Source organism: Papio anubis, chromosome 7 (assembly GCF_008728515.1).
Source record: "Papio anubis isolate 15944 chromosome 7, Panubis1.0, whole genome shotgun sequence".
Taxonomy (NCBI): Eukaryota; Metazoa; Chordata; class Mammalia; order Primates; family Cercopithecidae; genus Papio; species Papio anubis.
The window spans coordinates 150,167,017-150,187,812 of record NC_044982.1 but is presented as its reverse complement, the minus strand read 5'-3'; the positions used below and the strand labels follow the sequence as shown (position 1 = coordinate 150,187,812).

The following is a 20,796-nucleotide window of genomic DNA, read 5'->3' as shown; positions in this document are numbered from 1 at the left end:
GTTAGTAGAATTGTGACTAGGAGTCAGAATAGAAATTGGCTGAGTGGGCGAAATATTATGCTTTGTTGTTTAGATTTGTGGAGTATGGGGATAACTGCTAGAATGAGGATCGATAGGAAGAGTGCTAGTACGCCTCCCAATTTGTTGGGGACAGATCGTAGAATTGCGTATGCGAATAGGAAGTATCATTCTGGTTTAATATGTGGAGGGGTGTTTAGCGGGTTGGCCGGGGTATAGTTGTCTGGGTCGCTTAGGAGGTCGGGTGAAAATAATGTTAATGTTGTTAGGGTAAAGAGGAGGAGGACTACTCCTAGAATATCTTTAATTGTATAGTAGGGGTGAAAGGTGATTTTGTCTGGGTTAGAGGAGATTCCGCAGGGGTTGTTTGACCCTGTTTCATGTAGGAATAGTAAGTGTACGGTGGTGAGAGCGATGATAATGAAGGGTAGGATGAAGTGTAGGGTGGAGAATCGTATGAGAGTAGGGTTATCAATGGCGTAGCCACCTCAGACTCATTGGACGAGGTTCGTTCCGACGTATGGGATTGCTGAAAGTAGATTTGTGATTACTGTCGCCCCTCAGAATGATATTTGGTTTCATGGGAGTACGTAGCCCATAAAGGCTGTTGCTATGGTTATGAGTAGGAGCATAATGCCAATGTTTCAGGTTTCTAGGAGAAGATATGAGCCATAGTAGAGGCCTCGGCCTACGTGCGGGAAGAGGTAGATGAAGAGTATGGAGGCACCGTTAGCGTGGAGATAGCGGATGGTTCAGCCGTAATTTACGTCTCGAGTGATGTGTGCGATTGAGGAGAAAGCAGAGGAGGTGTCTGGTGAGTAGTGCATTGCTAAGAATACGCCTGTGATAATTTGTAGAATTAGGCAGGTTGCGAGAAGTGAGCCGAAATTTCATCACACGGAAATGTTGGATGGGGTAGGTAGATCAATGAGGGAGTGGTTAATTATTTTTATGATTGGGTTAGATTTGCGTATTGGGATCATTTGGCGCTTTTGTAGTTGAAATACAACGATGATTTTTCATATCATTGGTTATGGTTAAAGTCCATATGGAAGTAATGATATATATTTTATTTACCTTAAGCGTATTATTGGTTATAGGGTTTGTGGGTTTTTCTTCTAAGCCCTCTCTCATCTATGGGGGTTTGGCGTTGATTGTTAGTGGTGTAATTGGTTGTGTGATTATTTTAAGTTATGGGGGGGGCTTACATGGGTTTAATGATGTTTTTAATTTATCTGGGGGTATGATAGTTGTTTTTGGTTATACTGCGGCAATGGCTATTGAAGAGTATCCCGAAACATGGGGTTCAGGGCTTGAGGTTCTAGGGGGTCTTCTGGTGGGATTAATAATGGAAGTGGGGTTAGTTTTATGGGTTTTAAGTTTTGATGGAGTAGTGGTGGTTAATTTTAATAATATGGGTAGTTGGGAGATTTTTGAGGGGGAAGGATTGGGGTTAGTTCGAGGTGATTCTATTGGTGCGGGTGCCTTGTATGATTATGGGTGTTGATTAGTGGTGGTTGCTGGTTGGACGTTGTTTGTTGGTGTGTATATTGTGATTGAGATCACTCGAGGTAATAGACTATATTATTAGAAGTAGGGTTAGGGTAAGAGGAATGAGGAAAGAGAGGAAGTAGAGTTTGATTATGCCTTTCTGGGTAGTTACAGCTATGGAGGTAGTAATGTGTGTTTGTGAGATTATTTTGGGTATGGATTTTTCTAGTCATGTTGAATCTAATAAGAGGAGGGCTAAATTTTGGCTTATAAGTAGGTTTTGATATGGGACTATACGATGGATCGTGGTGGGAAAATATCCTAGTACGTTGGAGAATTTGAATATTTGTGATGAATTTTTTGCTTTTAGTTTATTGGTCATAAGGGCGAGGTCTAGGGCTGTTAGGAAACTGAGGGTGGTTGCGCATAAGGCTGAGAGTTTTAGGTAGAGGGGTATTGTTGGTTGGGGGAGTGAGGTAGGGGGGATATTGTTAGTGATAAGGAATCCTGTAACTATACTGCCTATTGTGAGGCGTTTAATTGGGTTTAGTAGGGCGGGGTTGTTTTCGTTGATGTTTATTAGGGTTGGGAAGCGGGGTTGTCCTGTTAGGGTAAGGAGAATGGTTCGAGTGTTGTAGGCGCTTGTCAGGGAGGTGGTGATGAGAGTAATAGATAGGGCTCAGGCGTTGGTATATGACGTGTTTGTGGCTTCGATAATGAGGTCTTTGGAGTAGAAGCCTGTGAGGAAGGGTATTCCCGTGAGTGCTAGGTTGCCAATAACTAGGGAAGTTGAGGTGATAGGCATTGTTTTAAATAGACCTCCTATTTTTCGGATGTCTTGTTCATTATTTAAGTTATGAATAATAGATCCGGAGCATATAAAGAGTATAGCTTTAAAGAAAGCATGGGTGCAGATGTGTAGGAATGCTAGGTATGGTTGGTTAATACCAATGGTGACTATTATTAGGCCTAGTTGACTTGAGGTAGAGAAGGCCACGATGTTTTAAATATCGTTTTGTGTGAGGGCACAGATGGCTATGAACAGGGTAGTGGTGGCTCCCAGACATAGTGTGAGGTTTTGGATTAATGTGTTGCTTTCTATTAAAGGGTGAAAGCGAATAAGTAGGAATACTCCGGCAACAACTATGGTGCTGGAGTGAAGTAGAGCTGAGACTGGAGTTGGGCCTTCTATGGCAGAGGGTAGTCAGGGGTGAAGGCCAAATTGGGCTGATTTTCCTGTTGCTGCTAGGAGAAGGCCTATTAGTGGAAGGAGGTTTGAGTTGGAGTTTAGGGCTAATATTTGTTGAAAGTCTCATGAGTTGTAATGCAGGAGGAATCATGTCATAGCTAGGATAAGACCAATGTCGCCGATGCAGTTGTATAGAATTGCTTGGATGGCTGCTGTGTTGGCGTCTGTTCGAGCGTATCATCAGCTGATTAGAAGGAAGGATATGATCCCTACACCCTCTCAGCCAATGAAGAGTTGGAAGAGGTTGTTGGTGGTAACTAGAATTAGTATGGTAGTGAGAAACATGAGGAGATATTTGAAGAATTGACTGATGTTTGGGTCTGAGCTTATGTACCATAGTGAGAATTCTATGATGGATCAGGTGATGAATAGTGCGATTGGAGTAAATATTATAGAAAAGTAGTTTAGTTTAAAGCTTAGTGTTAAATCTAATGTTTGGATTGTTATTCAATGTCAGCTTCAAATGGTTGTTTCTTGATTTGAGAAGATGTATAGGGTTGTTGGAAGAAGGCTAGTAATAAAGGTATATATTATAATTATTTTTACATAGTTAGGGTATGAGCGTTTTTTGTCAGGGTTGATGAGGGTGGCAAAAATTGGAAGAGTTAGGGAGGCGAGGGTTGTTATTATAATAGGGGCACACATGATTGTGACTTTTATTTGGAGTTGCACCAATGTTTCTGGCTCCTAAGGCCAATGGATAGCTGTTATCCTTTAAAAGTTGAGAAAGCCGTAATTTTAAGTACGGAGGCATGGATTAGCAGTCCTTGCAGGTTTTCTCGGTAAATAAGAAGTGATAAGCTTCTATAGTTAGGTTCACAATCTAACGTTTTGATTAAACTATATTTACAGGGAGCAAACCCTAGAATGATATTGGGGTTGAGGGATAGAAGAATGATTGGAGCGAGGTGTATAAATATTAACGTATTTTCTCGTGTAAAGGGGGGTTTTATGTTGATTATATGATGAGTAAGTGTCCCTCGTTGCATTGTGACAAACGAGAGAGTAGAGGGCTGTAATTAGTATATTGAGTCCTGTTAGTATGATAGTAATATGGGATCAAGAAAATGAGGCTGCGATTACAAAGAGCTCACCGAGTAGGTTAATAGTGGGGGGTTTGGCGAGGTTTGCTGTGAACCATCAAAAGGTTATTAATGGGAGTAGGACTTGAAGTCCTCAGGATAGTAATATGATGCGGCTGTGGGTGCGTTCGTAGTTTGAGTTAGCTAGGCAGAAATATATGGAGGAGGTGAGTCCATGGGCTACTATGAGGATAGTTGGGCCGGAGAAGCTTCAGGGGGTTTGGATGAGAGAGGCTGCGATTACTAGGGCTATATGGCTTACGGAAGAGTATGCGATGAGTGATTTCAGGTCTGTTTGTCGAAGACAGATTGAGCTTGTTATGATTATACCTCATAGAGATAGTATAAGGAATGGGTAGGCTATATACTCTGTTAGAGGATTAAGGATGGAAGTGAGTCGTATTATGCCGTAGCCGCCCAGTTTTAGGAGTACTGCGGCAAGGACTATTGATCCTGCAATGGGGGCTTCGACGTGAGCCTTAGGAAGTCACAAGTGTAGGCCATATAGGGGTATTTTTGTCATAAAGGCTATTATGCATGCTAGTCAAGTAAAGTTATGGGATCAAGTGGTTGTTAGTATTTGGTCTGTGAGCGTTAGTAGTGTGATATTTAATGAGCCTATGTTATTGTAGGTGTAGATTAGTATAATGAGTAGGGGTAGAGAGCCGGTTAGAGTGTAGAATAGAAAGTATGTGCTTGCGTTGAGACGTTCTGCTTGGTTGCCTCATTTGGTGATGATAATTAGGGTGGGAATGAGGGTAGTTTCAAATAGAATATAGACTATAATTAGTTCTGTGGCTATGAATGTTAGAATTAAGGTGGTTTGTAGGAAGATTATTATAGAGAGGTAGAGTTTTTTTTGTGAAGAGGGTTTATTGCATAGGTGGTATTGGCTTGCTATGATTATGAGGGGTAGGAGTCAGGCAGTTAGTATTAGGAGAGGTGTTGTTAGCGAATCGGAAGATAGGTAGGTTGAGTAGTTGAGAAGGTTGTTGTCAGTTTGGTTAAAGAATAGTAGAGGAACGAGGCTAATGGTCAGACTATGCATGGTCAAGTTGATTCAGACTGCGTTGTTTTTGGAGAGTCATGTTATTGGCAGTAGTATAGTTGTAGGGATAATTATTTTTAGCATTGAAGTAGGCTTAGGTTGTGAATATAATCTAGCCCATATGTGTTGGAGATTGAGATTAGTAAGGCGAGGCCTACTGCTGCTTCGCAAGCAGCAAATACTAGTAGGATGATGGGCATAATATTGATTAGGGGGGAGTGTACTCCACCGTACACTTACTATTCCTACACGAAACAGGGTCAAACAACCCCTGCGGAATCTCCTCTAACCCAGACAAAATCACCTTTCACCCCTACTATACAATTAAAGATATTCTAGGAGTAGTCCTCCTCCTCTTTACCCTAACAACATTAACATTATTTTCACCCGACCTCCTAAGCGACCCAGACAACTATACCCCGGCCAACCCGCTAAACACCCCTCCACATATTAAACCAGAATGATACTTCCTATTCGCATACGCAATTCTACGATCTGTCCCCAACAAATTGGGAGGCGTACTAGCACTCTTCCTATCGATCCTCATTCTAGCAGTTATCCCCATACTCCACAAATCTAAACAACAAAGCATAATATTTCGCCCACTCAGCCAATTCCTATTCTGACTCCTAGTCACAATTCTACTAACCCTCACCTGAATTGGAAGCCAACCAGTAACCCAACCCTTTATCATTACTGGCCAAATAGCATCTACAATATACTTTATCACAATCTTAATCTTAATACCACTGGCCTCCCTAATCGAGAACAACCTGCTCAAATGAACCTGCCCTCGTAGTATAAATTTAATACACTGGCCTTGTAAACCAGAAATGGAATACTCTCCCCAGGGCAATCAGAAAGAATTTAACTCCACTACCAACACCCAAAACCGGCGTTCTAATTTAAACTACTTTCTGTATTTTATGTTGTACAAGCCTTACAGCACAACTTTAGTATTAACCTACCTTTAATGCCTCTATGTAATTCGTGCATTACTGCTAGCCAACATGTATAATATATAGTACTATATATGCTTGACTGTACATAACACATATTATTACATACTTACCCAACTTTCTCGAAAGACATGCTTACAAGCAGGGACTCTACTAAACACTTCAACAGTAACACATAACACACATCTCCAAAGCCCATACACCACCCCTACGCATACCAACAGAACTAGTCATATATTGATCGTACATAGTACATTAAGTCATTTATCGGACATAGCACATACCTATTAAAAAGTCCTCTTCACCACGGATGCCCCCCCTCACTTAGGAGTCCTTTGTTGACCATCCTCCGTGAAACCAATATCCCGCCCAAATAATGCCACTCTCCTCGCTCCAGGCCCATAACTCGTGGGGGTAGCTATAACTGAACTGTATCCGGCATCTGGTTCTTACCTCAGGGCCATAACAATCAAGATCGCCCACACGTTCCCCTTAAATAAGACATCTCGATGGATCACGGGTCTATCACCCTATTAACCAGTCACGGGAGCTCTCCATGCATTTGGTATCTTTTATCTCTGGTCCGCACGCAACCCCATCGCAGAATGCTGACTCCCACCACATCCCGTCCTGCCGCGCCTGCCTTTGATTCCTGGTCCATGCCATTATTAATCGCACCTACGTTCAATATCCTAGCCCCGCATAACCATCAGCAAGGTGTTATTTAATTCATGCTTGTAGGACATACCAACAATCAACTCCACAACTCCACAACACCAAACCACCAAACCACAATAAAATCCCATCAAACCCCCCCACCCCCATCTCTGACCTGTAAGTATGCCACCAGTGTGCTCACTCTGGTCATTAATAAAATTGCCATGCCGAGGCAACGGCTGACTCTGCCTGCAGCCCTGTCTCTGGATTCGCCCTGATTCTATAACCAATGCAACGCTGTCTGATCATCTTAGTGCTAACCTTCTATTGCCCATCTTGTCCCTGAGGGTATCTTTCATGTGCCAGGCACTGTGTTAGGCATGGAGGACATGAATACATTAAAATATGGTCTTTACCCTCAACAGGGTCCCAATATAACAGACAAATGGTGAAACAGAGGCATAATCACTAGGAAACAGGTATACACAGAAGGGCCAGATTTAGTTCTGCCGTCTCTGATTGAATTTCTCTAAATACTCTAAAATGGAATGAAACCAGAGAATCACTTTTTTTTTTTTTCTCGGACAGAGTCTTGCTCTGTCACCCAGGCTGGAGTACAGTAGTGCAGTCTCAGCTCACTGCAACCTCCATCTCCTGGGTTCAAGAGATTCTCCCACCAGAGCCTCTCGAGTAGCTAGGACTACAGGCGAGCACCACCACACATGCCTAATTTTTTTGTATTTTTAGTAGAGACGGTGTTTCACCATATTGGCCAGGCTGGTCTCGAACTTATGACCTCAAGTGTTCGGCCTGCCGCAGCCTCCCAAAGTGCTTGGATTACAGGCGTGAGCCACTGTGCCCAGCCAAGAAACACATTTTGAACATATTTATAAGGGGTCATTACTTATGAAAAACCTCATCTTTCTTGCCTTCATGGTCTCTGATGGCTCTTGACTTAAACCTCCCATTTTTTCAAGCAGTATCTGTTGTTTTTGCTAATTTGGTGATATTTTATTTGCAAGCAAAATTACTTTTCAAACGTCATTCACATTCTAGTCTCTGCTTCTCAGGAGTCTTTAAACTGCATTGGGGGTCTTTGATCTTATTATTTGACCATGAGTATAGCAACCATAACATTATAGTCAACTTTAAAAAGTGTTTCCAGAATCAATTCGGATGTCCATGGACACCCATTCCTGAGTGTCTCCCAGCTGGCAGGGAGGGCTGCAATCTCAGTAGCACACCAACCTCTGCTGTGCACATCTCCTCAGACCCGAGGACTCTGTTTTCTTTTCAATGTTGTTAACAAAGTCTCTTTGATTTTTGTTGGTCACAAAGGTTATATTTGCCTTCCCAGGGACCTCATTTTTGTCTAGTGGTGCCACAGTAAATAAGAATAGGCATCAAAAAGGGGAAATGGTTCAACCCAGAAGTGTGCATTTGACCTAAATAAAAATGTTCTAGGATCCTATTTTACACCTCTTTTACCATTTTTGATTGCTTGGTATTTCAAATTAGCAACCAAAACTTCCCCTCCTGTTACTTCCGATAACCAAGAAATTGATTATATACAGTTGCTTAATGTGGTCAGCCTCTTCATAAACAGGTAGGTTGCTGAAAGGTTATCTCGTCAGCATCTGATAATCTCTGGATCCTGAGCTGTTGAAGAAGGCTCAGAAATGCACTAAAGTGGGTGCTGGGAAGAAGGCCAGATCTTGTTCTGCCATTAAATTTCCAAACTTGTCACCCTCTAAAGTCCCTATTGTTTTTGTCACCCAAGACCACATAATTTGAAAGCCTATCAGTCTCTATTTACAAAGGGAAGTTGTGCTTCCTCGTTCTTAATTAATTAGAGACATATTGTCATTCAGAGGTTTTGAGCTACATTGACAGAGGTAATGTTATCTAACCTAAACATAGTTCCATAAGAAACATAAAACATAGGTAGACAGTAGAGCCTTATTAATGAATCCTACTCAAAATGTTAATAGATCTGTGTTGGTACATTTAGGGAATCCTGGTTGTGAACCACTACATGAAATGTTCAGGTTCACAATCTTGCAAAACCTTTTTGAGTTGCAGGAGTATCTGTTGCCTCACAAGTGAAACAAGTCCATTTTCTTGAGCACTGAGGTGTTCCCCAGCCTGGCTTTTCTGCCTAGAAAATGCCATTTTCGTAAAGAGCTGTCATGCTTCGTGTCCTTTGGCTTATGATTTAGCTGTTCAGAGAAAGTGCAGGCTGCTCTCATTCGCTCAGTGCTGGTGATATGTGTTTTTGTTTTATTAAATCTTTAAAATACTGGGCTTGTTTTTTATGACCTCCATATATTCTTTTGTTCTTCTCTGTGACTTGTTAGATCACAGTTTTTTTCTTCCTTTGTGAAAATATTAGTGCCTTTCTAAAGAGCATCATGGTCTCCAGAATGACTGTATAATAAAATGGAAGAATGTGTTGAGCCTAATGTTAGATCTGTCAAGGCCGTGACTCAGGGGTGCTTCAGTGATGGGAAGGTTTGAGGCTTCTCAGACGTGGTCCACGGAATCAAAAATCTTTCTGTTCTTGCCAGACTTGTTTTGACAAATCTGAGATCATTTGACACTAATCATAGAGCTCTTTGTAAAATAAAGGTACCAATGGTTTATGTTCCAATTACAGACAAGTGTTTGTGATTAAAAGTTACTAAGAAACCCTCGGTTAAATGGAAGCAAGTTCTTCTGCAGGTGTGAGCTTCGTCTTGTATGCATTTGAGCCTGGGGACCCACACACCTGTGCACAGGTAGCCTAATTCTGACCTCAAAGGAATCTTTTCTTTGGGGAAGCTGAGGAAGGAGAGAACATCTGCAGCTGATAAATCTCAGTGGGCCTGGTGCTCCAAGGCTTCTAATTATACCCAGTTCCTACTTCTTCTAGAACAAGATCAAGTGATGAGTTGCCATCTCATGGTTCTGTACCTGCACAGAGGGGACTCCCAAAGTTTTAAATAATCTTGAATACAACTTGGCTACCCCACTAATGTGAATCCCCAAATAAACCAGGCCGTGACATCCAATTGAACTTGTTCCTGTGCATACAGTATCTCGCAGCCCATCCTGTATTGTTAGTTTTGGCAAGTACACGACAGCGTATAATAAATCATGGAAGGAAAAAGCTTTTTGGCCTAGCATGGTTCAGCCTGCTGTAATGTTAGAATACAGAAAGCAGTTCTGTTTTTAGACATCCTTTTACTAACCCAACATTCATAATTTATTATTACACTGTAAAATTCCTGCAACACTACACCAAAAGTAGTGCTGCCCTTTAATTAAGTGCCCTCGGTAGGAAAAACGTGAAACTGATGTGCAAAACATCTCTGTGTGCAGTGATTGATAGTGATTACATCTTTATGAACCCAGCCTAAAGGTCTCAACTTCCTGATGGGTGAAGTAGTCTATAGGGCCACTTCCTGAGTCTGCCTGGCGGGGATCAGTCACTGCTAACAAAACTGCAGATAATTCAGAGGCACAGCTTAGAAATGCTGAGGTTTTATTAAGCCCGTGGCTGTCTATACTTTGTCACAAGCCTACATGACCTTATTCCTCATTTCCATAAGCACCAATGACCAAACTTTATGCCAGGGCCACACTTAGAGAAGTTGTAACGCAGACGGTAAAGGGACCCAGTGTGTCATATGGATGACAGGAAGTACTTCCAGCCCAATGGGTGCATGACTAGAACATTCTAGCCAGAAGAGGACCATACATTGTTGCATTTTTTAAAATTCTGTTTTCAAACAGTCTTTTATTTTTCTTAGTTGCAATTAGGCAAGTTTAATTTTTTTTTTAAATAGTACCATTAAATGTTAGACTTAAATCCCAAGACAGGCATTCCCCAGCTCATCCCTGTTTGCACTGTGAATTTGTGCATCAGCTAGGTGGTCACATCAGCCCAAGCTCATAACACCTTACTGAAAGGTAAGATTCAGAGTTTCTATATCCGAAATACTTCAGGTTTCTGAAAAGAAAGGTAACACATCCATCCAAGCAGGCAGTATGTGTGTTATGTGAACTCTTTGGTATAAGTTTGGCTATTTTCAGTCATAATGGTAGCAACCAAAACGAAAATTTTGTGCAGTCCTGTCATTTAGTCATCTTATCAGTGCCCCAAGGTGACTTTTTTCAAGAGCTCTATTGATACCATGTGTGTGTGTATGTGTTATTCTCTGGTGTTTTTACAGATTTGGGCCAGGCTTAGTCATCTATTGGTATGGATTTATCCAGGAGCTGGACTGCAACCGGGAAAGGGGCATCCTGCTCAAAGCCTGTTTCCCTACGAACATTGTCACCTTATGCCACAGCCTAGCTTGACCCTGAAGATCCTGGAGGAGAAGCTGGGAGGAAAAGGTGAATCCGGAAGCAATTTTACTTTCCTGCACTGTAAGATCCTGGCAACATCTGCCCTGAACTTCAGCTGAACTCTTGCTGCCCGTAGTCACACCACTACCTCTTTAGACAAACATATCAAGAGTTTCTGTTTTCCTTCATCCCTTGCTGATGTGAACAGCCAAGAACTACAGACACAACCCACTCATTATCAGCATTTCTGTCTCTGTCAAACAATTAGTTTATAGATAGTCATAATCCTTCTTTCTTCCGGATGGTTTCTCCTTCTTTGCTGAACAAAAGAAAAAATGTGAAGACTGAAAGGTGTGATTTTTCAATTCTCCTCCCAGTTACCGAATCACCCTCTTATTTTTTTTTCCCTAAGCCTCCATTCACTCTCTCTCCCTCTCCCTTTCTCTTCATGTGCACTCACAGAGACGCAGCGTTGCATTACCATCGTGGAATAATCTAGCACAAACTTAGGAAAGCTGAAGCCACAAAGTCCGAAGCCACCTTTGCACTCACCTGCAGAGCTCCAGAAGACCTTGACGGCAGCCCGCCTATGCTGTGTGTTTGCTGTATTCAATCTTTACGGCTTCCTGACTTCTGTGACAGTAAGCCAAGCTGCAAAAATACACTTGATGAGAATTTCCTCTTTTAATAATGTTACTTGAACACCAAATATTTTCGATTTATCTTATTTGAAAGTATTAGTTCCATTGTGCCTGGAAACCACACTCCTTTAGATTGGGGGCCGAGAGGAGACGACCCAACATTGAGGAGAGTTTATTTTTAAACATGGCTAGTTGTCAGTATGTACGTGAGCTAGTATTTTTATGAGTAGAGTTTTTTAAAGGCACATTCTGTATGCTGCTTAGTATATGCATTTTATACCATGTAATTATATAACACTCAAATAAGTTCAGCATTAGACATGTTTAGCTTTGTATGAACTAAGTATGCCAGAAATAAACCTGGAGCAATTTTTAAATAAGCAAAATAAAGGAGATTTTTCTATTTGTTCACTTTATTCACTTTCATGTACTTTTATGTACTGCAAATCAGATTTCAGTCTAAAGCGAAACATCAATAAGTTAATAATAAACCTATCTTTTGGGACGTTGAATATTAATCTGTACCCAAAACGTATTTAGTAAAATATTTGCTACAACATTATAAAACATAACTTATAATGTTGAATAGATGATTTGGGAAATACTAACAACAACAATGTAACTGTTGCAGACAGCTGTAACTTATATACATTGCTTGATTTTTTTCAAAAGACTAAATATGTCATTTATACTTTGTTCATTTTCTACCAAAGAAGGTTTGGAAAAATATGCCTGCTGCCTTTCCTTTTGAAGGACACAAACCTGGTCCAAACATGTGTGGATTTTAACTCTGAGTGGGGTGCATTAAATCAAAAGAGAGAGGAAGAAGATGAAATGCTAAAGAAGTATCAGGCAAACTTCTGTTTCAGTATAAAATTCATCCTGCAGGCTTCTGAGTGAAACAGAATGATTTGAAACCACTACTGTATTGCCTGGATACACACACACACACACACACACACACACACACTTTATACAAAAATGTTAAAAGCAGGTTTCCTGGCATGTTCTTAACTGTTTTTTCTTTAGGAATAAATTACATTTATCTGCACAGATGTTGAAAATCCTGTTAAACCCTTGTCAAGGATTTGTTTATTTTACATTAAACAAATTTATGATGAACGTGAACAAATAAATTAAAAAATAAAAAAGGTACTTGCATTTTATATTTATTCTTTTACCTGTTGCCCTGACATAATGTGTTGTGAGAAGGTACTGGTGTTCCTAGCAAAGGCGCTACCTCCTCTTTATGAATGAGGCTTAAAATCTGGTCCTTAAACGTGAGAAAGAACCCAACAGTAAACTGTACACACTACAATAAGGTTACAAATTAGTCAAAAGTAAGTTTTTCACACATAAAAACTAATGTGATTATTATACTCCTTTTGAATTGGAGGGGTATGGGACAGAAGGTAGTAATGTTCCCCAACTGGACGCTTAAAGTCTCTTTGGTTTGTTTCTTTTTCTGTTAAAAAAATCAGCTGAACGACACCACTCAGGCTGAAACCCATCTCTATGCGTTGTCTGCTTGTTTGGTTTTTTTAGTTTAGACAATATAAACATCAGCCCCAGAAAGTAGACACGGAATGACAACTTATTTTTATTGCTGTCGTCATTAGAACGTTAACATCAAAGCCAAATCTTGTTTTATGGTGCATTCCGCACACCATGCTAATGAATTATGCAAAGCCAGAAAGCAGGAGCGTGTGTAAAACGTAAAACTGAATGACGTTCTCCCTGGCATATACAGACTTGCCAAGCATCTGCCCTCACAAACACATAGGAGACCATTTGAAGTCTGGAAACAGAGCAACTCAAAGCAAAGCTGATCTAGTACTGATATGTAAGGCAACTGCATAGACTCCTTCCCACCTCGCATATGTACCCCCTCAAAAAAAAAAAAAAAAACCCATAAACATTTGCATATCCTTTTTTTTCTTTTGCCTTCTAGTGAAGCATATATCAGCTCTTTACAACACTCCTAAAATCTAAAAGAAAAGGAAAGTCTCAGAGGTCTAAAGTAGAAAGCTGGACCTCCAGGGGAAATAATTTTTTTGTAACTGTAGGTGTGTGTACCTGTTCATTATCTGCAAGGCTTGATTCCCCCTGGAAAAGATGATAAATTGCTGGTCTTGAGGGGGTGCATTAACTCACTCAGGCCACCAGGGGACTGCTTAGAGCCCTGATGAGGTAATCTACCTAAATGGTCCCTGGTGGGCCACACTAATTAATGCTGAAGTGAACAGTTAATTCACTTGCTTCTCACTGGGGAGCTACACCCATTGCTTTCTTTTCTCTTTGGAACCAAGATGCCTTAGATGCCTCCTCTTTTTAACTCTTCCCATCTAGAGACCTGCTGTCTCAATTGCATTAAATCCTTACTGCTTCCATATGCTTTCTCACTTCACTTTTCACTTTTTCCATGTCATCTTCCCCTGCGCTGGCCTTTGCTAGTTTCCCTCCACATGGACATGTACCCTGCATTTTCTCATTACTCTTGGGCTCTTTTTCTCTCTAAAAGATCATGATCCCAAGACGAAAATATGTCCTGATGCATACGTCTGGTTGGGGCGTTGGGAGCAATTGGCCTAACCTCTTTGGGGAGAAACAACTTAAGCACCCTCCACATGCCTAAATACTCAAGTGCGTATGTGGCACCAGAAGGATCGTAAAATTTTAACTAAGATAATAAGATTTTACAGGGTTAAATATGGCTTGAGGTTCATGCCTTCAGTAAATGATTTGGAGCAAAAAAAGAAAAAAAAAAGTAAGGTTTTATAGCTACTTTCAGCCTGAGTGTTGTTGTTCAGCTGATTAAAATAGCAAAATGTCTGTATAATTTAACGAATCACTCCTAGCTCATTCATCTTGGGGGTAGCTTGCCATTTTCATGTGATCTGACGGGAGCAAGTTGTCTCAAAGTATAACTATTTTGTGACAAGATGAGAGGAGAAAATCTCAATAGGCACATTCTTGATTAGGGTTAAGGAACAAAGCAAACTTAACTTGAGAGGAAACTAAAAGGCAAACAATAGAAGTTTGCCTGCAACGTCACCATTTATGGGAAGCGTCTATCTGAACCTGTCTGTGTAAAGTCACTCGTGGGTTATGGAAGGGTCATGTGTTTGGATCATTTAATCTTGCTACTCTAAACTAACCTTCCTACATTTAGTAAACATCATCTGAACCTGTTTTATTAAGAACATGCCTGGATTCCAAAGATTAAACAAGGAAGATGGAATTATGAATTAAATAATAACCTGAACAACTTGGGTTCGCCTTCTGTTTTTCACTTTCCTGCTATTGTTTTGAATATGGCTGTGAGACAAAGAGCTGCTTAGGTCAAGCGCTATAAATTACAGTTTTCATACAATAGTAATCCACTAAAATGATTTCAAAGCCTGATCAAAGTACTTCAAAAAGACTTTTAAAACATTTCCACAGTACAGGGGAAGGGAAATGCTCATTTGGTGCCTTAATTTGTTTCAGTTAGTATAGCAAAGTTCGATCTGGGTGTCATACTCACTTTATATAAAATCCAACTCATTGTTTAAATAAATCCAACTTGTTCTTGTTGTTTAATGTATAGGTAAAGGAGATTTAAGTTTTCATCTACTTAACAATTTGGAGTCACTTGTAAGGAAAAGATAATATGGGAACATTTTAAAATAAGCATACCTTGATAGTATTTAATTACTCAAGGTATTCGTTAAAACTGTCTAACTCCCTGCAATTAGGATACAGTGGTGAGGATCTCTGTGGATTTATTTGGCATCTTAATAATAATCATGGCAACAGATATATTTATTTTTTCATCCTTTTCCCTCATCACTTGGATTTATCCTAAGCTGTCTCATTTTATAGGCAAGGATAATGGGAAGTACACTAGTGATAGCGAAGCTAAGCAAATTCTAGGCTCAACTATATATAAAGATAGTGTGGACTGCTGCAACAACGTCAGGCTCAACTAAAGACTCATGGTACTATGTCAGGGCAATTTTTACTTTTTAAAAGGAAGGTCATATTGAAATGCTGACGTGAAATATAACCAAGTCAATTAAGTAATAACAATTGAAGTTCAGAGTTTAATTGAGGGCTGAACATGAATCCAATGACCATTAACCTGAAGTGGTCATTAATTCCCCTGGAAACTGCCTTGGTTAAAGGTATTTCTACAATAACTAGCACTTTTTAAAAAAAAAAAAACAAAAAAAACTTGTCATTTTAACATTAAACAGAAATTCAGAAATAACATTCAGGAATAATAATTCAGTGGATCTATAGTAGACCTTCTGTATTTTACATTTTTAATTGAATTTCTTTTATAGGACAAATCAAAATTTAGATAAAAAGGTAAAACCACTTCTCTGGAGGAAACTATAGTTTTGTTAAGTAAACAAAGTTATAAGCACCCTTTATTTGATTGCTTTTGTTTTATCTCAGTTGTTGACTTATTTCTGTACTTGTTTGATGCAAGATTTCCAACTAGACTATAAGCTCCATGAAAGTAAAAACTACACTTACTTTGTTCACTGTAGTCCCTAATGCCTAACAGAGTTCTGGTGCAGACAGAGCAGGTATTCAATAAATGTTAAATGAGTAAATGAATGACAGAGTTTTATTAAATATGTTATCACTCACTTGCATTAGCAAATAATTGGAACCTTTAACTTTCTCATTTTCTTCATCTGAAAAATGAGTGTATTTACCACAATCAGAGAAAATCATGTGTCGATGTTAAAGAATTAATTAATTTAGAAACTCCCCAAAATGTGAAATGAATCAAATTCATCAACAAGAGTGTTTTAGGATGCACACTTAGTTTTAAGGGGGGAATATATGTAACTTTTTGTTGCATTTGCCTTAAAGTTAATCTTAATACATTATTGTTTATGCACTATGTTGCTAAATGAGAATATTAAAAATCTTTATTTCTCTTTAAAAAGAAATGGCTTATCTTTATATTTCCATTAAAAAAAATTTTTTTTCTTCAAATCACTGCAGGGTCCCAGATCAACTGTGTTTCACACACAGATTTTGGAATATTCAATGGAGTTATTAGATTAACTGCAAATGATACTTTTAATTGCTCCCTTTTATAATGCTAAGTTGATGGCAAAGTGCTTCCTGGCCATAGAAGTGGTTGGCCGGCTCAAGAGAGAAGGGTTATTTGGTCATTTGCCAATAGGATCTGACCTTTGGAGAGATACTGCCCATGAACTGCTCAGTGGGTGTTTCCTTGTTAGTCATTAATTCAGAGTATATTATTATTTGAAAGCCAAAGGCATTTGGCATATTTCCTCATAATTTGGAAACCTGTAGCACAAAAGAACTGGAACTTCCACATTTCTTCTTATTCTGCCAGTTTCCCAGGACTTAATTTGTTGGGGCTCTTTACTATGTGATTCCTTCCATGAGCTGCTGGAGAGAACAGACCCAGAGTGCAGGTATCACTAAGACCAGGTCTTTGGTTCCAGGTGATAATTCTGTCTTATATTTCCAGCATTAAAACTATTTAAGACACAGATATTTATTGAGTCCCTGATGTGTATTAGAAGTATGTGAGGTGCTGTGGGGAATTTTTTTAATGCAACACAAGACTCTTTTATTGAAGAAAAATAAATCATTACTTCCTCAAAATGAAAACAACACAAAATATTTGGAAATTTTAGAAAAGCAAATCACATTAAGGAAAGAGGGAAATCTATGAGGTTTTTAATAAGATATTTTAACCCTAGACTATGGACGGCAAGTAGCTTTCTATTTGCTTATGGTGGCTGCGTTCACTGCTATTAAGCATTTCCAAGGCCAAGTTCAGCTCAGCAGCTAAGGCTTTGATCTAGTGTTTAGAGTAGGCAGTGATCACATGGATGCCGCATATTTTCCATTCCTGCTCTGGGCCATTCATGTTCAGTGCAAGTATAAATAAATTCTAAGCGTTTGAAACAGAATTCATACCTGTTCATCGGCCTAAGTAATAAAACAAGCAATAACTTGTTCTGATAGTTCTATAACATCAAGCAAAGTGTCTGTCCATGGCTAAGGTCTGTCTAGTAATACAGATAAGCTAAATATGTCATCAAAATCATAGAAATATGATTTTAAGCCTCAAGATAAACACTAGATGGGCACAGATAATTATTATTTTCAGTAAATGTCTACGAGTTCAATTATATTATCGATGAAAAACATTAGGCCTGTATATTTTGGCCCTGCATAAAGATCTTGAAATTCAAAAATTATATTAGTAAATTTCACACATTTCTAGCTTTGGAGATTTGTTTTCTTTTTTTGTGGGGTTGGGGGTGGGTTTTTTTTTTTTTCTCCCACTCAAACCAGGCTAGGGATTCAAGGTCAGTTACACACTCTGCCTCCTTTATCTTTCATGGCCTTTATATCATCTGGGTATCAATTTTCTGCTTAGTGCAGTGCATTTTTATAAGGTAGTGATTGTATATAATAGTGGTTTGAAAATATGTTCCCAAAAAGAAGTGTTAAAATATTTTCAAGGACAGAGAAGAATTGTATGCTTTACATGGTAAGATAATTTTGTTAATATACTTACCATTAAGCCATAAATACTTTTGCCAAAACCTTTTAATTGTATCAGTTCATTAATTCTGGCAGCTAAAATAATAACAATCATTGCACATGGAAAATTAGGTAAAAATCTAAAAGTATTATATTTTGTACTAATTTGAATAGAAGAATCCATCTTGGTTTCAGTTACAATTTTTAAAAACCAAATTTTTCAATAAATGAAAAAATAGCAATGCAACCTAACAGAGGATGATAGAAAAGCAGAACAATGAAAGATGGCAAAGTGGCCATGAGCACATTGCATAATGACGTAAAACTCAGTCTTTTGGTAAATTACTTTCATCTTACTTGTTTCCCCACTATCCTTGAAAATATTTCCCAATGATAAAGGAGTTAAAAATGGCAAAATGGGGGCATAGAATGAGCTGAGAAACTCATGTGAGAATTTAATTACATTTTCAGTTTATTTCTTGACAATTCCCTGAAAGGCTAATTGGATCTTCAAGCCATTAGCAAAGATGAGTTTGACTCATAGACTCAGAATTTTATCAAAAAATCGGGAGATGTTATTTAATAGTGAGTCAGCAAGGCATTTTTTTGTTTAAAAAAACTGATTTTCTTACAGAAACAGTTTTTAGTTTTTAATAAACTTATAAACAAAAAAGCTCCCACTTCAAAATAAAAACAAGATCCCTAATCATATAGATGTTTACAGTGATTATATTTATCTAAGCAACATACATATATGTTCAGTTGTAAGATGTTAACTAAATTTCTGTGACAAGCTTTTTTAAAAAAATACTAAGAACATTATAAAGTTAATGAAGAGTCCTAAGTATAATCTAGTAGTCACTAAGTTGTTCTTAAGTCTTCACTTTAGATGCTATTATTTCTAGCACAAGTAAGCAGGCAGAGCCTTTCATGCGCTCAAACACTGGAATCTTTGGTTGCTACCCTATCAGCTGGTTTGCAAACAAAAAGCCAACAATTTTAACAATGTTTTACGTGAATATCCTGCAAACCCGAGAGATGGAAAAGCCCTAAGAATGCACAATTGTGAGCATTTACAACTATCACAAGTGGCTGAAGACTGTTCATGACGTTCTTCTGAGATGAGATCTCAAAGAAGTATAGTTCAAAACAAAAGGTTCTAACAAAAAAAAAAAAATTGGCATATGCATAATTTCTCCACCAATTTGTGTGTGTCAACCATTTAGTTAACTTTTTCACTTGAAAAAAATGCACTAGAAAACCAGTCACCGTGTTTCACTATCTGTTAATATTCACAATTACAGTGGCTACGACTCAGGATACAGCATCACCAATGCTGCCCAGAGTCAGTTTATAGTAAAGTTAAGTTCTTTATACCAAGTAAATGGTTGTCCACGATCACTGGCTAGTGTACATATGAACTAAAATTTCTAGATTTGGGGAGAAACAAATGCTGCTCTGATCATCAGCTCATTTGGGGAGAAACAAATTGTTCCTCAATTCATGCTTAGAAACCTTTCATGTTACTCTTGGTTTTGTCAGGTTGCTTACCTGTTGGGGTTTGGGCCTGCTGCCCCTGCCCAGTAGAAGAGGCTGCCTGCTGGGCTGCTTTCTGCTTTAACATTGTCCAGTCAAATGTGTAGTCATATTGATGGCTCAGGGTCCTGAAAAGAATGAAGAGTAGCTGCCTCAGATACATGCAATCTGGGGCTTTCTCAAAGTGTAGCCCACGACAATAGTTTAAGTATATGGCAAATTCTGCAGGAAACCCCTTACGTAAAACTTCAGCAGAAGTGGACATCTTTTCACTAATCTTTTCATATTTTTGTTTCTTTGTTGCAGCCTTTAGCCCTCGCCATGGCAGGCTGGTTCTATTAAAATACATCAAAACATATCCTAATGATTCCTTGTCATCCTGGTGACTCTGCTCAATACCAAGATGTGCATTGATGGTAGCATATAGGGCAGTGCCAGTGAGGTTTTTATCTTCTCTGTATGGCCTGTGTTGCCTTGTCCTGTTGTCTCTGTACTTTTTGGCCAAACCAAAATCAATAAGGAATAACTTACTACAGTGACGCGCAATATCCATTAGGAAGTTATCTGGTTTAATGGCTCTGTGTATAAAATTCTTTTTATGCACATGTTCAGTTCTACTGATCATCTGGTCAGCTAATATAAGTAGTTTTCATTGTGAACCTTCTTGAACAGAAATTGGCCTTCGAGGCTAGGTCCCAGAAAATCCATGACTAGTACATTATAGTCTTTTTCCTGACCATACCACCGTTATGTGGCGGATGCCAACCCCACCTTGAAGAATCTTATAGAGCCTGCTCTCGTACAGCAACTGGGGATGCCTGGCATTGTGAGATTCTAGCTTCACTGCCACTTCTTCACCGTTAGTGATGCTGGTCGCCAGATAGATGTCTCCGAAGGAGCCAGAACAGATATCCCATACCAGTTTGCATTTCCTTCCGACAATGAATCCTGCCTTGGAGCCGCTGCTGCTAGCCGTCCTGAGAGACGAAGATGGAGGCTGGGCCAAGCCTACCGTCGAAGGTGGCAGGAAGCGGAACAAGGAGGCCTTTCCTGGCGTCCAGGGCCCAGATGCCGGCGAAGGGAACCTGATGCCTGCTGCTCAGTCACATTTTTTTTGTTTGTTTTTCGGCTGGTGGCTTGCCAGGCCGCAGTTTGTGAAGGGCTTCTAGCGGTTCAGACAGGGCTGGGCCACCTATTTCTGGGCAGCCGCAGCTGCCTCGCTTTCGCGGCGACGTCGGGGCTGGAAAAGGGG

At 39.4% G+C, this 20,796-nt stretch overlaps 1 protein-coding gene and 1 pseudogene across 7 annotated transcripts in view; one reads left to right on the top strand and one right to left on the bottom strand.

The window, feature by feature from the left end:
- Positions 1-12,632, top strand: part of C7H15orf41 (chromosome 7 C15orf41 homolog) — a 243,501-nt gene extending 230,869 nt beyond the window's left edge. For 4 of the 6 annotated variants that reach the window (XM_017960507.2, XM_031668856.1, XM_017960508.3 and 1 more), the window contains 2 exons: positions 10,719-10,884; positions 11,299-12,632. In XM_017960507.2, coding sequence (XP_017815996.1) covers positions 10,719-10,848 — 130 coding nt within the window. In that variant the 3' untranslated portion in view covers positions 10,849-10,884; positions 11,299-12,632. Of the gene's footprint in view, positions 1-10,718 lie in introns of all 6 variants that reach the window. The other 2 variants (XR_002523018.2, XM_031668855.1) reach the window with 2 other exon arrangements.
- A 6,868-nt stretch (positions 12,633-19,500) lies between these two features.
- LOC116275876 lies at positions 19,501-20,407 on the bottom strand (annotated as a pseudogene). Its single transcript, XR_004185203.1, has one exon. The product of XR_004185203.1 is annotated as a casein kinase I pseudogene (transcript).
- Positions 20,408-20,796: the final 389 nt, after the last annotated feature.